The sequence below is a fragment of the Ruditapes philippinarum genome, unplaced genomic scaffold (genome assembly GCF_026571515.1).
Source record: "Ruditapes philippinarum isolate M1 unplaced genomic scaffold, ASM2657151v2 ctg996_1_1_1_1, whole genome shotgun sequence".
NCBI lineage: Eukaryota > Metazoa > Mollusca > Bivalvia > Venerida > Veneridae > Ruditapes > Ruditapes philippinarum.
The window spans coordinates 344,272-364,645 of record NW_026856085.1 but is presented as its reverse complement, the minus strand read 5'-3'; the positions used below and the strand labels follow the sequence as shown (position 1 = coordinate 364,645).

The window sequence follows — 20,374 nt, the reverse complement described above, 5'->3', positions numbered from 1 at the left end:
TACTTGACTGAATTATTGAGTTGTAGATTTTGCTTTTATTTACTTTTTTATCATTGACTGAACTATTATCAAGTTACGAAACTTATTTATTAAATTTCACATACATCTTGAAATCTTAAAATTGTTTATAGGTAAAGCGGCATAACTCTTGCAAAAAAAGAACGTTCACTGTTTACGTGGGTTACGTATAACTTTGCCATCTCAGGAAAACGCTTTAACGTACACAAATTTGAAATACATCACTACATAAACTATATAAATCAATATACGTTCTATTTCATTTTTTAAATTTTTCTCAGTTTTTGTTTGGTTTTTCTAATGTTTATTGTATATGATAGATAGAACATGACCCTCTTCAAGTACTATCTAATGTGATCGTGCAATTTCCAGCTATGGCCGTTTCTAAATTTTAAACGGTCTTAAAAAGGAAAATTAGTCAGTTCTGAAAATTATATTAAAATGTATTTTGTCATGACTGTGTATTTCAATAACGAAATGATTAACATTAAATTTAATTTGTGTACACTATTTAATTTCATGGATAAAATCTATCCAGTCGGACAAATATTAACCTCCTCTGTTAGTGTTTCATCAGAATAGACATAATATAGACAGAATAGACATACATTGTATATATTTCTGAGGATATGATGAATGTTAAATGGCATGTCATCATAAGTCACAGGTATGTTGTTCAGTTGTTTTGTACACTAGTACATGACCGTATTTTGGTATTCGGGGATCCAACAAAGTTACTTCCCTTTTATAAGATACCCCGAAAAAAATACAACAAAGTTACCTCCCTTTTATAAGATACACCGTTATCTTTTTTTCAAAATGTACGTATAACTGTATGTAACTATAACTGTATGTATACAGTAACAACTTTATGTAGCTCACTGTTATGTTTTAAAGTTTAGGATCTTGATGTCATTCCTAGAACTGTCTTGTATGATATAATCTATATATACAGCTGTTTCATACAATAACCTCAAAAATTACCATTGTTGTTGTTGTTGTTCATAAACATTTGTGAAAATTTATAATTTTGTGAATGAAAAATTATACTTTTATTCAGTAACATACTCTTGCAAGATTTAGCATAGGTCGGATAGAATTATTTCTTTTGCTTTGGCAGGGATGGTCTAACATGGTTTTATGTGCCCGATATCCCGGTCTCTTTGGTTTTATTAATTAACCCTTGCGTGCACATAAAGTTCTTAACACTTATAAATAAATTAATAATAAAAAACTTGTGTAATAAAAAAAGATTTTAAATATAACTTTTGCATTGTTATCTTAAATAAACGAATATGATATGGTGAGTTCTCACTACCTTGAATCCAAAAAAAATGATATTATACTAATACTTATATAGTAATACACTTAATATAAGACCACCCTTAAAAGGGATAAAAAGAACTAAAAAATATGTCTTTTGTGTATACACGTACCGTACGGTTTTGGACTATAAGGCATTGCTTAGACATTAGAAGGGAATAAGCAAATAAAATAACGCTGAGCTATTCTTAATCAATGATATGGTACTACGTCATCGCGCACCAGCAAAATGCTCCCAATCGGACTGTTAAGACATCGTTAGAATATAAAAAATGTAGCGCACCAAAGATTGGCTTCCTAGTTTAGTCCTGAAAACGGGATAAAGTTTTTATTTCCTAAATGCTCTCACTCGGACTCCCAAACAAAATAAAATTATGACAACTAAGAAAGCCAATCTTTGATGCACTATATTATTTTATTGATGTTTCTTAGAATAAAAATTATCTTCGAGTCGAGAGGAAAAATCTGATTGGGAGCATTACTTTGCAGGTGCGCGATGGCGTAGTATCCTACATTTGTAAATGATTGATTCAACTCAAAATGTGTGAAATATGGATAAAATGTTTCCTTATCTCACCCATTTTGTTTCAGGAAATATATTACTATCATTATTATAATTATTATCATCATCATTTTAGACTGGTCAATAACTGTTTTCGATTTTAAACCCTACCTGTATTCAGTTATTCACCGTTAATGTCGCACAAAGTCTAACACTCTCTTGCACACCTGCTTGCATTCCATTCGATTCTTGACTTGTATCGGAAAGTAGTCCCAAACCAACATTCAAAATGACGACACGGAAACAGGCTAAGAAATAGTTTTTAATGTAATGTGGCCATAATAGGACCAGAAAATCTAACGGACGGAAGTCAAAAAACAGAAATTTTGTAACATATTAAAATTACGTTAAAACAATTTTCAAGTTTTTTTTCCGCATTTTGTTTACATTTGTGTAACGATATTATCCGCGTTATTGGGCATTAAAACAGTTCGAATAATAATGATTCAATTTCTTATTTTCACCACATTTTATGCCAATGTAAAAACAACTTGTGCTGTTTACCTCTTAAAATCATCTTCAGTGTGCGTTAAATAGAAAATTTCTATTTTGACCAGATTCTTGTCAGATGTTTTATGTGAGACAAGAACGACAACTCTGTTTGAACAGTGGAAGTCAGTGTGCCATAAAATGAATAAATTAAAGGAAATAAATTTGTATTCTTTGATTTAACTTACTCATGTTATAAGTATGTACTAACTAAGTTAAGGCTTAACAATAATATTTTAATGAATATAGTGTTTGGTGCAATATGACCAATAATGTGTCAATGCGCAGCTTAAGGTAGTACACCCCTAATTGGCACTATAAGGAACTGTAAAATTGACAACATAGGACAGTTATATGCCTTAAATGTCACCTGTATGCAAAATTTAAACAAAATTTACCGTGTGGTTTATGAGTTATGGACATTTTTCTGAACTAAAACTTTGCCATTAGAAGGGCTTTTTTCAGAAATGAGGAAACTCTAAATAATCTATAATATCATCATTATGAAAAATGTTTTCCTATTGCTCATTGTTAAGAAACAAATAATGACATTTAGGTAACAAATTAAACAAGCAAAATGATTGTTTTTAAACGAAATGTTTTTAATATGTATAAAAATGTAACCCTACCCCACCCACTTTTAACACTTATTTGACCATTTCCCTATGTAAAAAGCCTTATTTAAAATATCCCTAAAATTTTCCACAATGAGGGGCTGTTTTCAAAGTTTGCCTAAATTTTCTTAAATGTATATTGGTTGGTCTTGCAAAATATAAAATACTTTTACCGTGTAGTTTTTATTTTATTAAACTTTGAAAATATCTGGTATCATAAAATTATTTGCTGTAAAATTTGGCATTATTTAACAAATAAATACCGAAAATAATTATATAAATAAAATGGAACATTTTTTTCTTCCATTTGGGATCTGAGTGATTCATAAAAAATGTTAAAAAGAAAAAAAAGTTGCCCACTCTTGGTTTGAACCCACGCCCCTCAGTTTCAATACACTTGACAGTGATTCTAGCCTATTTGAATACTCTTCAAAGTGGAGATAGTGCATAAGGGGTGTACTACCTTAACACACACACGCAAAACAAAGAAATTACTCTGAAATCGGGAATTCATGAAGTTGAAATGTCCCCACCGGTCTTTCGTAGGAAGGAAATACCGGCGGTGACATTTCAACTTTTCAATTTTTGGGTTTACCTTCACGAATTCATGAATTCACGATTTCAGCATATTCACGATTTCATCTTCATGAAGTCACGATTTCAACTTCACGAATTCAGGACTTCAAGTTTATGAATTATCGATTTCAACTGCACGATTACAACTTTGTGAATTCTCGTTTTGAAAATAACGGTTGATTTCAACTTCGTGAATTCACGATTTCAACTTTGTGAATTCACAATTTCAATTTCGAGAAGTTGTAATTGTGTTGTTCAAAAGCTGAAATCGTGAATTCGTGAAGCTGAAATTGTGATTTCACGATATAACATGAATTTGCGAAGTTGAAATCGTGAAGTTGAAACCGTGAATTCATGAACTTGAAAACGTGAATTCTCGAAGTTCAAATCGTGATTTCACGAAATTGAAATGATGAAGTTCAAAACATAAATTCGCGAAGTTGATTCCTGCATTCTTGAAGTCGAAATCTAGAATTCATGAAGTTGAAATCGTGAATTTTGTATGTTGAAAACGTGAAATTATGAATTTTCATAGAAAATATCGGGAAATTATGATGTTGAAATGTCCCCACCGGTCGTCTTTGTTAGTTTCAACCTTCTACTTGATCTGCATCTTGACTTCACACGTATTTTTCTACGTTCAGTTACAAGTTATTGAACATCAATATGCCAAAGTCGTTAAATATTTTCTAGAAAGATCCAGGTGCATAAAGGCTGTCTGGTGTGTGACATCATGACTATGATAATATTACTATTTATTTCCTGAGGTTAGCGTGCTGAAATCTCGTCTCTCCATGGTGCTCATTCGCCTACAATATCAGAAACATCTATTTTTACGTCGGGAAATATTTATGTCGAACTCTACAGATACTGGAGAGGCTCCCCTTGGAAAGTGCCATCATTATGTTAAGTTTTATTGCAAATACGGCGACTTTTCTAGTAGATGTGTCGGAATAAATCACATGGTAAACTTTCTACAATTTCAATATAATTAAATCTGACCGATAACAATATAGATAAAGCACCGATCTAGATTATAATAATCCTTCAAGTTTGTCATAAAACTTCCAGTATACATGCTGGGTTATATATTTTTACCTCAGTGTGTTTAATAGTATTAGTTTTACAAGTTACTGACGGGATATACGCGGAAATATAGCCTCGTTTAGAGGAGCTAGCCTAGTGTAATGCACTCTGTTGCAAAAGAAAGTGTGCACTTGGTTACTTGGAAATTCTGTACACATTTACAAGAGCAAAACAATGTTAAATTTTGCATGAACATTTACAGAAAGGTATTGATCATATAATTGTTTAATTTGTATTAAAATTTGATAATTATCAGACCTTTGGTTTCTTAGAAAAAGCGGGAGGGTGAAAAGGAAAGGTTGCAAAATTTTGATTTTTAACGTATTTTTTTTTGGTCTCGTTACGTGAGCATTGATCAGTATCTGTTGTGTTCGTCTCATCTTTGGATAAACGAAGATGTTTGAGACTGCATGGACCCGACGTTACGCCATATTATTGCCCTGGGTTGAAATGATGTTCCGTTTAAAAATTTAAGTATCCAAAGGTAAAAACGCATTTACAAAAGGCACAATTATGTAACTCTTATTTTTCATCCCTCAGCTGTTTAAATGTAACAAAGTTTTCATAATAATCATTTCCATTACTATCCAGCTAGCTTACGGAACGTCGGTGGTTCTACTCGGGTGCCCGTTCGTGCCTGAATAATGCACTTATCATTATACTTATCATTAATCATTTCCAATAAATGTAAACCATCGTTACATAAATACAAAATACATAGATAAAAATATGCCAATATTATCTTTAAATAAGTATACAAAATTTCCATGTAACCAAGTGAACACTTTCTTTTGCAACTCAGTATATTTATATATCAGGTCCGTATCACCCGTCAGCAACTTGTATAACGGTTTTATATTAATGCAAATTCTTATAAAATGAAAAGTTTATCAATTAATAATATAAAATATTTGTTCTCGGAAATCAAAATATACAGCTAGTAGATAAGTGGATATTGCATTATATGTGATTTGCAATGGCAGATGTCATATCATTAACCTTACAGCCTAAGATTAAAAACAACACTAAGTGTAAAATGTGAGAATATTATGTAACGCCTAATAATCAAGAAGAATCAACAAATAAAATGTTTAAATTAAAGCGTAGATAAAACGCACGTAAAGTAGATGACGTCAGACGTTTAAAACGGCTAAACTCAAAAGCCATTTAATTATATAGATATCATTCCGGTAGTCTTTTAAAACTGTATTAGTGAATAATGATATTTGAAACAAAACAAAACGTAACAATTTATTTTTTATGCGCACGCGTAGTTCTATGCAGTAAACCCTTGTTGTTCTTGCAAAACATCTAGATATAAATTTTACATTAACATTATACGTAAGGTAAGGTCAAGTTGTTTGTAGTTACTTGTTAACGTAAATAAATCTAATCCTATTCAGAATTTCAATTTAACATCGGTGGCTGTACTCTTATTACCTTAAAAGACTGGGCACCTCTATTCTAACCAATGGTGAAGCAGCTTCTATTGGCCGTGTATGCCGCACTTACAATTTACCAAGAAAGTGAAAAACCGCTTTGTCATTAGTATATGAATGTTTAGTATTCTGTGTGACAGATATTGTTTAGTTAACTGCAAAGTAATAATTTCCTCCAAAAGCGTAGGTAGAAACAGTGGTTAAAGTGTTAGCCTCTCAACCTAGGTATTGTGGGTTCGAATCATTCTTGGATCACGACCATGTGCCATCATATGCAATCAGCAATGATAAGTCCCAGGGTGAGAGTAGTTTAAATAATGTTAAAGGTTTATTTATTTATAGTTTAAACGAATTCGGACTAAACAAATATTTATTGGTAAAAATCAGTAATCATAAAAATACATCTTACTTAAACGCAGTGACAGTCTTTGTTTTATAAAACAAAATAATGATATAATATTAATGACTGAAACTTGGACAGATTCTTTCTCAAACTTAAATGTTGATGGTTTTGAGCATTTTATTTTAAACCGTACAAACGTGAAAAGCACGGCAAAACGTAATTCAGGAGGCATAATCATTTATATTAAAAATTGTTTTGTGTCAGAAGACAGTTTAATTTTTACGTCTCAAGATGATATTATTTGGGTGAAAATAGCGGCAAGTAAATTATCGATTGATAAAGATTTTTATGTAGGATTGTGTTACGTACTTCCAGATGATAGCAGCCGCCAATCATTGACCGATAATAATATATTTGATAGATTGATAGATTCTTGTATATATATTGAAAGTATGTCAGATAATAGTAATTACCATGCAATTTTCGGCGATTTTAATTCTAGAACTTCAACGTTGCCAGATTTTGTAGAAAATGATACTGTACATTTTTGTAATATAGATTTGTTGCCTGAAGATTATCAGTCCGATATTGCATGGTCGAGATTTTCTAAAGATAAAGGACATGTAAATAACAATGGGCGCTATTTGCTTGATTTTTGTAAACAAACTGGTTTTCGGATAGTGAATGGAAGAAAGGGTAAAGATGAAAATGTAGGGAAGCACACTTTTGTAAATAGGCAAGGTTGTAGTGTTGTTGATTATTTATTATGTAAAAGTTCTATGTTTTTTAATATTGATATGTTTGAAATTGACGATCCTAATATTGTTTCTGATCATTGTCTGATGTCAGTCTCTTTTGTATTTGATACATGTAACTTACTTGAAAGTACACTTGGTCACTCTTCCGTAAATAAATCTGATAGTGAAAAATTTAAATATGTTTGGAAACCGGAGTTGAAATCTCAGTATGTTGAAAATTTACTAGACGAAGATAATTTATTATGTTTAGATGAGCTAGAACGTAAAATTGCGGCCAGTCTTTCGAGCCAAGGTATAGATGAATGTATATGTGATTTAGAAAATGTGTTCGGTAAAATTGCATCGCCTTGTGTAAAGAGATCTAATTTTGAAAGTAATAATGATAAAAAGTGCGAAACTTCACAACCCTGGTTTAATGAATATTGTTATGAAAAGAAATGTATATAAAAAAATTTTAAAATATCTTGATGTTTATCGAAAATGCCAGAATGAAGAAAATAGGGTCAATATGGTAAAAGCAAGGTCGGAATATAAGTCTTTACTGCGTAAGTGTAGATATAATTATGATAAAGAAAAGACTGAAAAATTAATAGGTAGTAGGCATGAAAACGCTAGACTATATTGGAATATGCTTAAAGAAACGTCTGGCATAAAACAACCTAACATATCTATGTCAACATTTGAAAAATATTTGAAAGCTGTCAATAATCCAAATGATCGATTTTTTGCACCCGATGAAGATGTTTTACATTTTATAGATAAGTATGAAAATGATGAATTCAAAATTATGTTCAGGGAATTAAATGAACGAATATCTTTTCATGAAATAAATCTCGCTATAGGACAACTGAAGAATAATAGATCAGGCGGTCCGGATTGTTTACTAAACGAATTGTTTATTACAGGTAAACACACCTTGAATAATATTTTCTATGCATTATTTAATAAGATTTTTGAAATAGGTTATTTTCCGGAAAGATGGTCAGAAGGTTATGTTATTCCATTGCACAAAAAAGGAAGCATTAATAATGTGGAAAATTATCGGGGCATAACGTTATTAAGCTGTTTAGGAAAACTTTTCACTCGAATAGTTAATAATAGGTTAAAATCATGGGCAGAAAAGTATAATGTTTATATTGAAGCGCAAGCGGGATTTCGGGCTAATATGAGTACAGTTGACAATATTTTTGTTTTAAATGGTTTAATTACTCATGTACTTAATCAAGGGAAGCAACTTTTTACTTTATTTGTTGACTACACAAAAGCATTTGATTATGTTGTAAGAGAAAGTCTTTGGTATAAATTAATTCATTTAGGATTAAGAGGAAATATATTAAACATAATAAAGTCTATTTACGATTCAGTTAAATCTAGAGTTAAGTTTTGCAATAACTTAAGTGATGACTACGCATGCGCACTAGGCTTAAGACAGGGTGAGTGTTTATCACCATTTTTATTTTCTATGTTTATCAACGATTTAGAGGATTTATTTATTCATAATAAAGCGGACGGAATTGATGTAAATATGTTTAAAATATTCATGTTATTATATGCTGATGACATTGTTATTTTTGCAAATTCAGCTGAATCCTTGCAACGTAGTATTAATTTATTGTATGATTATTGTATGCAATGGAAACTCAAAGTAAACGTTTCGAAAACTAAAGTAATGATATTTAAGAAAGGTGGTTATAATTCTCGTAACACTGTATTTTATTTTAATCATGAGCCAATCGAAATTGTTAAAACATTTTGTTATTTAGGTATTGTGTTTACAACAGGAGGATCATTAAGTACAGCACAAAAAACATTATCTGGTCAAGCCCAGAAGGCTATTTTCAAATTAGAGAAATATTTGTATAAGTTTACTTATATACCCCCAAAACATAAATTAGAATTGTTTGATAAGCTTGTAGCTCCAATATTAAATTATTGTTCCGAGGTATGCTGTTTCGCTAATGATTTATCGATTGAGAGAGTACATATACAATTCTGTAAAAAGCTATTAGGTGTAAAGAAAACTACACAGAATGACTTCATTTATGGTGAATTAGGTCGAACTTCTTTTAAAACTATACAAATGTACAAAGCAATAAAATTTTGGCTAAGAATATTACAAACGAAACAAAATAAATATATTGTTATTGTTTACGACTTACTTAAATCAGATCTAGACATGTATCCTAGTAAAGTAAATTGGTGTTCATTATTGAAAAATCTATTATGTTCACTTGGATTTGTTGACGCTTGGATTTACCAAGGAGTAGGAAATGTTGAGATGTTTTTGTCTGTAACAAAACAAAGGTTAAATGATCATTTTATTCAAAACTGGAATGCAAGACTAAATCAATCCAGTAGGGCTTTATTTTATAATACAATATCATCTTTTAGATTTCAGCCTTATTTGGAATGTTTTTAATGTTCAAAAATTTTGTCAAGCGTTTTCCCGTTTACGAGTCTCTTCTCATAGATTACAGATAGAAGCTGGTAGATGGTCTAGGCCACATAGGACCCTTTAAATGAAAGAATATGTGTAAGATGTGGGAAAATCGAAGACGAATATCATTTTATATTAGAATGTTTGTTATTTATTGATATAAGAAAAAGGTATATTGATAGATGCTTTTGGATAAGACCTAGTATGCGAAAATTGGTTGAACTTGTAAATTCAGAAAATAAGAACACTCTTCGAAACCTTGGAATATATATCTATAATGCCTTTAATATTCGAAATTCGGTTCTATATACCAATTAAAAGTTCTCAAATAAATTATTAAATAGATATTGATATTTTAGATGTATAGTCATAAGTAAAATAGATATGTAATATATATTGTATTGTAATAATTAAGCATCTTAATAAGAAATGTATTGATATTCGCATAAATATATATCTCAAACACATGTCTAACATATGTTATATAATTATGTATATTTGCATGCCATACTATCGGTCTTACAGTTTCGTTTCGGTAAGACTGATTAAATATGGGATTATTAGCATATATAATATAATCTATGTATCTTGGCTCAATAGTGAGGTAAGATATGTAGATAAACTAATTTAGTTTAAGGATTTATGTAATGTAGTGAATATTAATTATGTTTGTTGTGACACTACTTCATAGATTAACATTATGGTAAATTATATTAATTTAGGGTAGCTAAACATTTCTAGAACAGAACATTTAATTCATGCAATCATTTTAACAGATAAGAAGTACGTGAGTGTAAGACAAACATAAATTAATATTTGCAATTGTTCTACGTTCTAACGAATAAGTTGTTATTATGACCTTCTCCTGTAAAGTCATAATTATATTGTGATAATGTTTTTATTTTAACATATGCACTGTTCGTTATCTTGTATATATGCTGTATTATGTCATCATGGGCTTATAGGCCTTTTTGATTGAAATAAAATGTCTGTCTGTCTGTCTGTCTATAAAAAGTACTATGTTTTGAGTTATTGTTTGTTTGTTGGCCAAATGTAGCGGTGTCTCTATGTCAATCAAAAATAACTATATATCAGGGCACATAATAACGCATAGTGACCAAGATCCTACATCACGTTATCACACTGCGTGATCACAACATACCGAAAAATTTTGTCGTCTACTTGCAGATAATTATTATATTTTAAATGTAGCGCTGTGTCCTATTCGAAGAATAGCTGGTATTGCAATATTCAGACCGCATCATTCAAACGGTCTTACATTTTCATATGCTACGATTACAATATTTTAATTTTAAATTCCTTAATTGTGTTTAAATCAAATAAAAAATCATAATTAAAAAGACATTAGAATAGCTGATAAAATCAAATCTATTGTGCGTAGAATCAGAAATCAAAATCAATGAATACATTATTGTTGTGTGACTTAGCAAACAGTTCTGAAGATCTAAAATCATAATCTGCAAAATAATTCCGAACAATGAATATTCCAAATAAATATTTGATTAAGAGCATTGTGAAATAATTATGATGCACTAGTGTATAATATATTTCCAAGATAGAACAGCGCGAGAGTTATATTTCAATTTGAATAATTTATACACTTTCTCGGTAAAACATTGCAATAACGTATCAATTAAAAGCCGAACTTAAATCAGCTTTTGTGTATTAACAAACATTATTACCTGATAATTTTTGCCGAAAATATCGACATATCATTAATATTTTACTGTATTCGTGCTTGAATTAAACATAGGAGTTATAAATCAGTATTCTTATCTCTAGGATAAAAATCCTGGATGACACACGTTTTAATGCATTATCGCACAAGTGTATTTCAAGTTTTATAAAACAGTGTTTAACTAAAATATTTCTTTGATTTTATGCTTAAGAACGACAACATCTGTAATGATAGAGACAACAAGTTTAAATGTCAGAAGCTCTCAAATGTAACCCAATATTGCTAGAATAGTTATGACAGTTATAAATTGTTTCAATCATATTATATTATCATATTTTATAATAGCTGTATTTAAGGATATATTTAGTTCATATCAGGTATATATTTAGTATCTATTTCATATTTATTCGATTTATAAATGACAATCAAGCACTCCTGATTTTTCTATCACCATTCCCAGTTATTTCAAGGCTATAAATATTATTATACCATTGTTTATATAATAAACCTGTTTTTGAAATTGCTTACAGTTACTTTAAAGCGATATTGAAGGTCACACGCCTCTAAATGTGAGGATTACATAATCTCCATTCTAGGTTAACTTACCAATCATCTCTTGTAAACAGAATGCGTAGTTACCTTAGTCATATAATTTGCGCTCTCCCAGTTTCTAGAATTAAATTGCAAGTAGGTTAAATTGGGAAGGATGATAATTTTCTTTGTTTTTATTGCGCAGCATTTACGATTCGATATGTGAGTACATTTATCCATTCATGGCCACATTCATTACAATATAATAATTTGTCCATACTTAACCTTGGAAATGTAATTTTAGCATCAAAACATTGTATTATATATCACAAGTATAAAATTACAGTTTGTTTAATATGTTTTGAAGTAAATTAGTGATCTATTAATTGATACATGTACTGTCATTTTTATTAAATGAAACCCACCGAGTTACACAAGCCTAGAATATTAGATTTGAAAATATTACTGAAGCACTCGGAACGAAAACATATAATAAAGATAATAAAGAAATATACTCATAATACTCAAAATTAAATTGAATTGAAAATTAATGATAAGTGCAATTCTTAGTCCGATTTGAGGTAAAAGGGTTCAAACGCTTTCCATTTTCATGTCATTTTGAAAAATGAGGTGAGAGAATGATCATAAGTTATTGGAAGAAAATCACATCAAATGGTATAAACATCTAAACAAAAAAATACAGTCCCCTCCTGTAAAACTTTAAAAGTTTAAAGTAATTTATCTGGTACTACATGGTCATTTTTATTAAATATTTTGTTATATAAATGTAATACGAACAGTTTGAGACGGTGTCAGTGTGCGTGAGAAGTGTTACACTTTAGTCAGCCCAATAATTTTGTTTAAATTCTTCTTAAGCCTTCTTACACACGTCTACATATTTTGCAATCTCAATATATATATATATATATATATATATATATATATATATATATATATATATTATATATATATATATATATATATATATATATATATATATATATATATATATATATATATATAAAATATCACAGACTATGATTGATTAACTATCCCAGAAGAACTCATAACATAATATGTTTGATTGACTGACATATAATAAATCTTTCAACCTATTGTGATTGATTGTCTATCGAATAAAACATTTGTCATATTATTTTTGAATTTCTAACTCAGAAAGATACATATAAAATAGTACGTTTGGATATTTTACACAGATCCATATAACTTGCCTTGAATGAATAATTAACAGTCAATATCTTACGAATGGCTGACTTACACAGAAAGAACTTTATCAAGATCTACTAATAGCTAACTGACACAGAAAGAACTATATTAAGTTCTACGAATGGCTAACTGACACAGAAAGAACTATATCAAGTTCTACGAATGGCTAACTGACACAGAAAGAACTACAATGTATATCAAGTTCTACGAATGGCTGACTTACACAGAAAGCACTATATCAAATTCTACTAATAGCTAACTGACACAGAAAGAACTATATCAAGTTCTACGAATGGCTAACTGACACAGAAAGAACTATATCAAGTTCTACGAATGGCTAACTGACACAGAAAGAACTATATCAAGTTCTACGAATGGCTAAACTGACACAGAAAGAACTATATCAAGTTCTACGAATGGTTGACTAACACAAAAAGAACTATATAAAATTCTACGAATTGTTGACTAACACAAAAAGAACTATATAAATTTCTACGAATGGTTAACTAACACAGAAAGAGCTATATCAAGTTCTACGAATGGTTAACTAACACAAAAAGAACTATATAAAATTCTACGAATGGTTGACTAACACAAAAAGAACTATATAAAATTCTACGAATGGTTAACTAACACAGAAAGAGCTATATCAAGTTCTACTAATGGTTAACTAACACAAAAAGAACTACATCAAGTTCTACGAATGGCTAACTGACACAAAAAGAACTACATCAAGTTCTACGAATGGCTAACTAACACAGAAAGAACTATATCAAGTTCTACGAATGGTTGACTAACACAAAAATGACTATATACAATTCTACGAATGGCTGACTAACACAGAAAGAACTATATAAAATTCTACGAATGGTTGACTAGCACAGAAAGAAGTACAGTTTATATAAAATAAAGTAATTAGATACAGATAGAATCTGACTACATGTATAAATGAATGGTTAAGACAGAAATGAAAATGTAACTTATTCCAGTGAAATGACCTTTATAACAGATTATTATTGGATATTCTGTCACGAACTTTACGCATAGTTTCTGTAAGATTTGAGTCATTATGAACGAGCCAACGAGTCATTATGAAAATAACCAACAATTAAAACGAAACGAAAATTTTAGCACGTTTCGGGTTGAATTAATAATAAAAAATATTGAATGAATTTATATGAATGCACTAAAAAGTAGAAAATAATGAATAAAATAAAATGAATGCACTAAAAGATTGAAAATAATGTATAAAATCAAATAAATGCACCAAAAGATATAATATAACGAATAAAGTAAAACAATGCACTAAAAGATAGAAAATAATGAATAAAGTTAAATATATGTACTAAAAGATTGAAAATAATGAATAAAGTTAAATGAATGCACTAAAACATAATTATGATCGTATTATCTGAAAAGTGAGCACCATTTCTTAAAATAAATTAAAGTAAATATGTATGTAAGCTTGAGGATACACACCATTTTGCGTGTATAAATTAATGATTTCTTATAAAAAAAAAACCATAACATATTGTATTTCTTAAATGGACTTGTCCAGTTTTCATTAAAAAAAACAACAACAAAAAATAAAACAAAAAAAACTTATTAATTATCAATTTTACAGATATAAACACGAAAGCTTAAAGTTACATTACCAAACTGACCTAGCACTATACATGTGGCAAAGGCTAATCACTTTTGTTTCCAACAGAGTGATGGTTAAAAAACAGAGAATTGGAAAAACCTCAAGGGCGTCAAGCGACAATCTTTCACTTACAATTGTTATTTGTTTCATAACAAATTATTATATTCTGAGTTTTTAATGATGGCATCGTCTCTTGGCATTTAAAGGATGAAATAAAAAACACAAGGGCCATTATGTTGCAATACTTGCATTATTTTAGAATGTTTGTTTTGAGATTCAATCATTATATTGTAATTAATAAGTATGGTTTGAATCGAATTATTTTTAAATGATATGATTGAATGGAAATGTAAACACACATATGGCATGTATGAGTAGAACTAAATAAATAATTATTATATATATATGTGCACAATTTACAGTACTAATATACAATTTATATATATATATATATATATATATATATTCACACATATCTTCACTTACGGGGCCTATTTATAAGACCGAGTTGAGTGGCATTATTTCATGCAGTCAGTTTTTATATATGCCACTATGTAGGCATATAATGACATTTCCAAACAACAGAACTAAGGGGTACTAAGTTATATATATCAACTATATATTTAATTTTACCATAGGTGAAAACATATTGACCAATAACATAAAACCCCATTAAAAATATATACATTTGTGGGACATATATCATTTACTACTAAAACCGGCCTACGGGCACTATGTTAGAAGGGTGGCCTACGCCCCCATACATCGTTTTAAACATGCCAGAGTTGCGAGGCCTTATGTATGCCCCACATTAAATATACACCCCACAAGTATGGTCTCAAATAGACCGATGCCCCGTAAATGGAGGAATGTGTTTGTATATATATATATATATATATATATATATATAATGTTATATAATTCTGTTTTAGAAATTCAAAAAATCATATACGTGTAATATGTTTACGATTGTTTCTGTATAAATAATTCAGTCTATTCAATTATGTCAAAACGACAATACCAACAACAACAAGAACAACAAACAGGCATGAATATACGACAATTAAAACAAAATAACAGATGAATACACATATATACACAATCATGTGAAAAATGATGTTATCAAAAAATGAAACAAATAAACATATAAGAAAAAAAAACACAGATAAATAATGTTATCTATAATACATAAAGTGATGTTTCACTAGGCAGCTAGGATTTGTATAAGTCCTACTGTTTATAGAACTAAGTCTTAAAATGCTCACATAATAAAGTCTTAAAATATATTAGTCGATTAATTTAGCTTTATTTTGAAATAAAGTTACATCAAATTGAAATTCATTGATTATTGCGACTGTATCTCTGAGATTATGGCTAATATTAATAACTTATCGGTTTGTGATATTTTCAGGTTTTCTGTTGTTTTTTTCTGTCATTACTTTGTCTTTTCATTGAAATAGCGGTTGTCAAACGTGGATAAAAGTGTACTTAAAATGTCATTTATCATGATTTTTCCTCGCAGAAAATAAGATATCAACACAATACGACAGGATTAGCTCTCAGGTAGTTAGCAAGTGTAACATTTCGACAGGGCGTATCATCCAATCTTGTTTCCTTTCTCAAATAAAAGGAGATAGCTAGATGATTAATCATAAAATATCTGTTTGCATCTTAGGAAAACCTTATTTTGTTGTCATAAACACATTATTGAATGCAATGAAACTTTTCAGAAACCAAGCCGTGCTTTATTGGAGAAAGATAAGAAAAGAAATAAAGGGAATATGGTTGTTGAAAATGGAGGGAAACTATTGGTTTACAATGAAAGTTGGTACGGTAGTCGGTGATTTTTTGTCTTGCTTTTTGTGTAAAGAAAAACTTTGTAATATACAGTTTTTGCAATATAAATGTGTTAAATGACTCTGTATGAAGAGACAATGTAATTGAAAACAGTGCTTAAGAATGTACATTTCTTATTTGCTTATACAACACTACCCCCTCCAACAACAACAATAACAAATGGGCCGCGTCACGACAAAACCAACATAATGGGTTTGCGACCAGCATGGATCCAGACCAGCCTGCGCATCCGCGCAGTCTGATCAGGATCCATGCTGTTCGCTTACAGACCCTATAACAAGTAGAGAAACTGATAGCGAACAGCATGGATCCTGATCAGACTGCGCGGATGCGCAGGCTGGTCTGGATCCATGCTGGTCGCAAACCCATTATGCTGGTTTTGTCGTGACGCGGCTTAAATGTTTTGTCCAATTATTTGACGAATTCATTCTGAATACACAAAACTGTATTTTCACTTTTGTGGAGTCGCTTATACAGGACATAGAATATTCAGGTAAATTTAAAAGCTGCATTTTTACAATCAACACATTTTACTAATACCAAGAACGTTTTATTGTAAATAACGATAATTCAAAACAATGGAATAAAGACCATGATTTCCATAATTCATCCTACACAAAAATATTGAATAAAGAAAAATTGTATCAGATTGAAGCTAGTGACAGCGTTTGTTTTGTGACAATCTTTAAGAACCGGTTGATGATTGAGGAAATGACATTGTAACACCTGTATTTGATGTAACCGGAAACTGATTGGACATCCTTGTCATCAATCATAGAATTGTTATAAAAGACAAAATCAAACACATCTATCATGTTAGAACTCATGGCCTTGTGATTGATTACGTTCATTTACGCGTTCCCTTTATCGCCGCAAAAATTGTAACGTTTTCTGTGCGGATCGAATCCAAAAAGAAAAAAAATCCAGATTTACAGGTTTTATGTAGAGGTCTTTGAGTCAGAGGTCACTTTTGACATTTAAATACATGCTTTTTATTTGTGTGTAATAAAGAATTCAAGTCAGTTTATATGTATAGTTTAGTCTCCATCTTTCTATACATGCTTAACGTCATTTTTCAAAATATGTTTAACAAATAAAGAAATTGCTTGAATAATAAGCAATACTAACATATACTATAACATGTAGTAAATGTCCTGATAACATAACTGAGCAACTTAACATTGTTTTTTTGTTTGTTTGTTGTTTTTTTTTGGGGGGGGGGGAGAGAGGGGGTGTTAAACGAGCATAGTTCTTTGTTTCTATTATTTTATTATATATACCTTATATTACGTATATACACGGCAGATTAAAAACGCGACATCAGTCAAAGGTTTGTTGTTTAATGCTTTTCTCTCATATGACGAAATCATGTTGCATTCTGTGAGCAATATGACTCGAAATCAAAAATCTTTTTCCACTAGTCTCATTTTTTCCAGTAAAGTTTCATGGCAGAATTTTAAATTCTAAAAGGAAAGAGCAATTAAGCTAAAATTGATACTACTAGTATATTTTAAATGTTTTAGCTATTGTGTTCGCTATTGGTTTTCATGTATTTGTATACAATGTACTATTATAAATATATGATATTAAAACAAAAAAAAAACTCATATAGTAAATGATCCAAAAACAATCCTTGTGTTAGGTGTTACATATATATATATGCAATTAAACCAGGTGGCTTTTGTAATGATGTAAGATAATTAAATAGTGTAGTTATCAAAGATAACTGTTCAACACTATCACCTGTGTACATAATTATCTTTTATAAAACACAGTGCTATATTATCGAGCAATAAATATAAAATACTCATAAATTTCAGCATTTATGTTTATAAGAAGAACACTGCGCACGTTTTTTGGGCCACCGGGAACGTTTTAACAAGTTCGTGTATGAAAAAAAACGTGGTTAAAATGCAATACAAAAGTTCCTCTATGCATATACATAACAATCTTATAAATGCAGAATTCATGATATTGTTTTTTCTTGTCCTTTTTTCCATTTGCTATCTATACCCAGGTTCGAGTCCTCAATCAAATGAAATAAGATTTCATAATTTGAAAAACAACAAGTTTTATATGTCTTGTTTATATGCATTCAGTTCCTAATAAGTAATCATATATATGTAAAATACCCATTAATATTATTTATATTTATTGACTGTTGTTGCTCACTTGTGGTGATACATATTTTGAAAGAGTAACAAGATGCTAGATTTAAAAACATACAAAAAGTACAAGTAGGGTAACAAATATATGTAGATATAATAAATCATGTAGATATGTCAAATGCCATAAAGGCTTATTATGGACAATTACATATCTTTAACCAATCTTATATTACCATACGCAAAAGAGTTTCTAACATTTGGATACATATTACATAATTCGACGTAAAGAAAAATACTTTCATTAAATGCTAATTATAGCTATGTAAAATTAGACAAAATACATTTAAAATACTTAACATAACATGTTCAATGTAAACAAACAATTTATATCCGCAAAGTAGCGGTATAATCCGAGTAAAATATTAATTTACGAGTAAAATATTAATTTAGAACACTATAGTATGTAATATCTAAATACTGTACGGTCATAAATACTTAAAATATCCATTCGGTCAAACAGTCAAGGATTCTCCATTTAGATTTATCAGAGCTGTACGCTGTTAGATTGTAACTTCACCATAATATGAATGTATTGAAAAATGCACAAAAAAGTAGTATTTTCATATTTAGAACACATATTTATTTGACAATCAGTCTCTTTTTTACATTTTGTCTTTTAAACAACGGTTTACAGCTAATTTGAATAAATGATCTTCAATTATTCCTTTAAGGTCCCTTTTTGTATTTGTAAAAGATTCATAATTAACAAGTGATGCACTTTGGCCTTTTACAGAAAATGCTGGTAAATAGATACATGAAACATATGATGATGTTAGCGCAGACGACAAACATGGGATATGGAACGCTGTCATTACTGATTTGTTATTGACGTCAACCATGCTCAGGATCGTTTCCTGTATAAATCACAATCAGTCCTGAAATTCATGGCGTTTGTTTTATTGTCATGCCATGATATCTGCAATTATGAATATTTAATAAACCTTTGTTAAGATACAATTTGAGAAAACCCGAAAATACCCGCGAGAGTCCGCCATGTTTTTCTAACGAACCGCAGCGCCACCTATACATGTTTGCCTCCAATCTTGGTTCACTAAATTTGACACCTCAGAAACCACTAGCGACCGATTAATTCTTGGTTCACATTCCCTAAAATATCTGGTTCCATGAATTTAGCAAATGATAAATTACTGGACAGAAATAAGATTTTCCTACAGGCATATGGTCTCTTAATTTCATCGACAGAATAACAAAGAAAATTAACATCTTTTTGTCTGTAATCATGTGTTTTAGGAGATTTGGAATAATTCATATTTGATGTTTAAAAGGTTTATTGCGGGAGCTGATTAAGTTTTGACAAATTTGAAAGGCGTTTGCTTTCCCTGGTTGTAATTGTTTCAAATGCGACATGCGTTTACCGCAATTTTGATAAAATATTAAAATATCAAGAACTTTTTTGGTACTGGGACATTTTAATTGGTTCATCTACACCGCAAATTAACAGTTCTGAAAATAAACTGAAAGCTTTTCGTGTTGAGAGAAAAACAATTAAACACTTGATTTATATCGTTTTAATTATTGTTTTTGTGTAACGAATATAAAACCATGGAAACTGTTTCTCTAAAAATGTTTTATTGTGGCCAA

At 29.9% G+C, this 20,374-nt stretch overlaps 1 protein-coding gene across 1 annotated transcript in view; it reads right to left on the bottom strand.

Annotated features, from left to right (window-relative positions):
• Positions 1-19,746, bottom strand: part of LOC132745342 (NPC intracellular cholesterol transporter 2-like) — a 28,423-nt gene extending 8,677 nt beyond the window's left edge. The window contains exon 1 of the mRNA XM_060734237.1: positions 19,527-19,746. Within this exon, the coding sequence (XP_060590220.1) occupies positions 19,527-19,611 (85 nt within the window). The 5' untranslated portion in view covers positions 19,612-19,746. The remainder of the gene's footprint in view (positions 1-19,526) is intronic.
• Between the last annotated feature and the right edge of the window lie 628 nt (positions 19,747-20,374).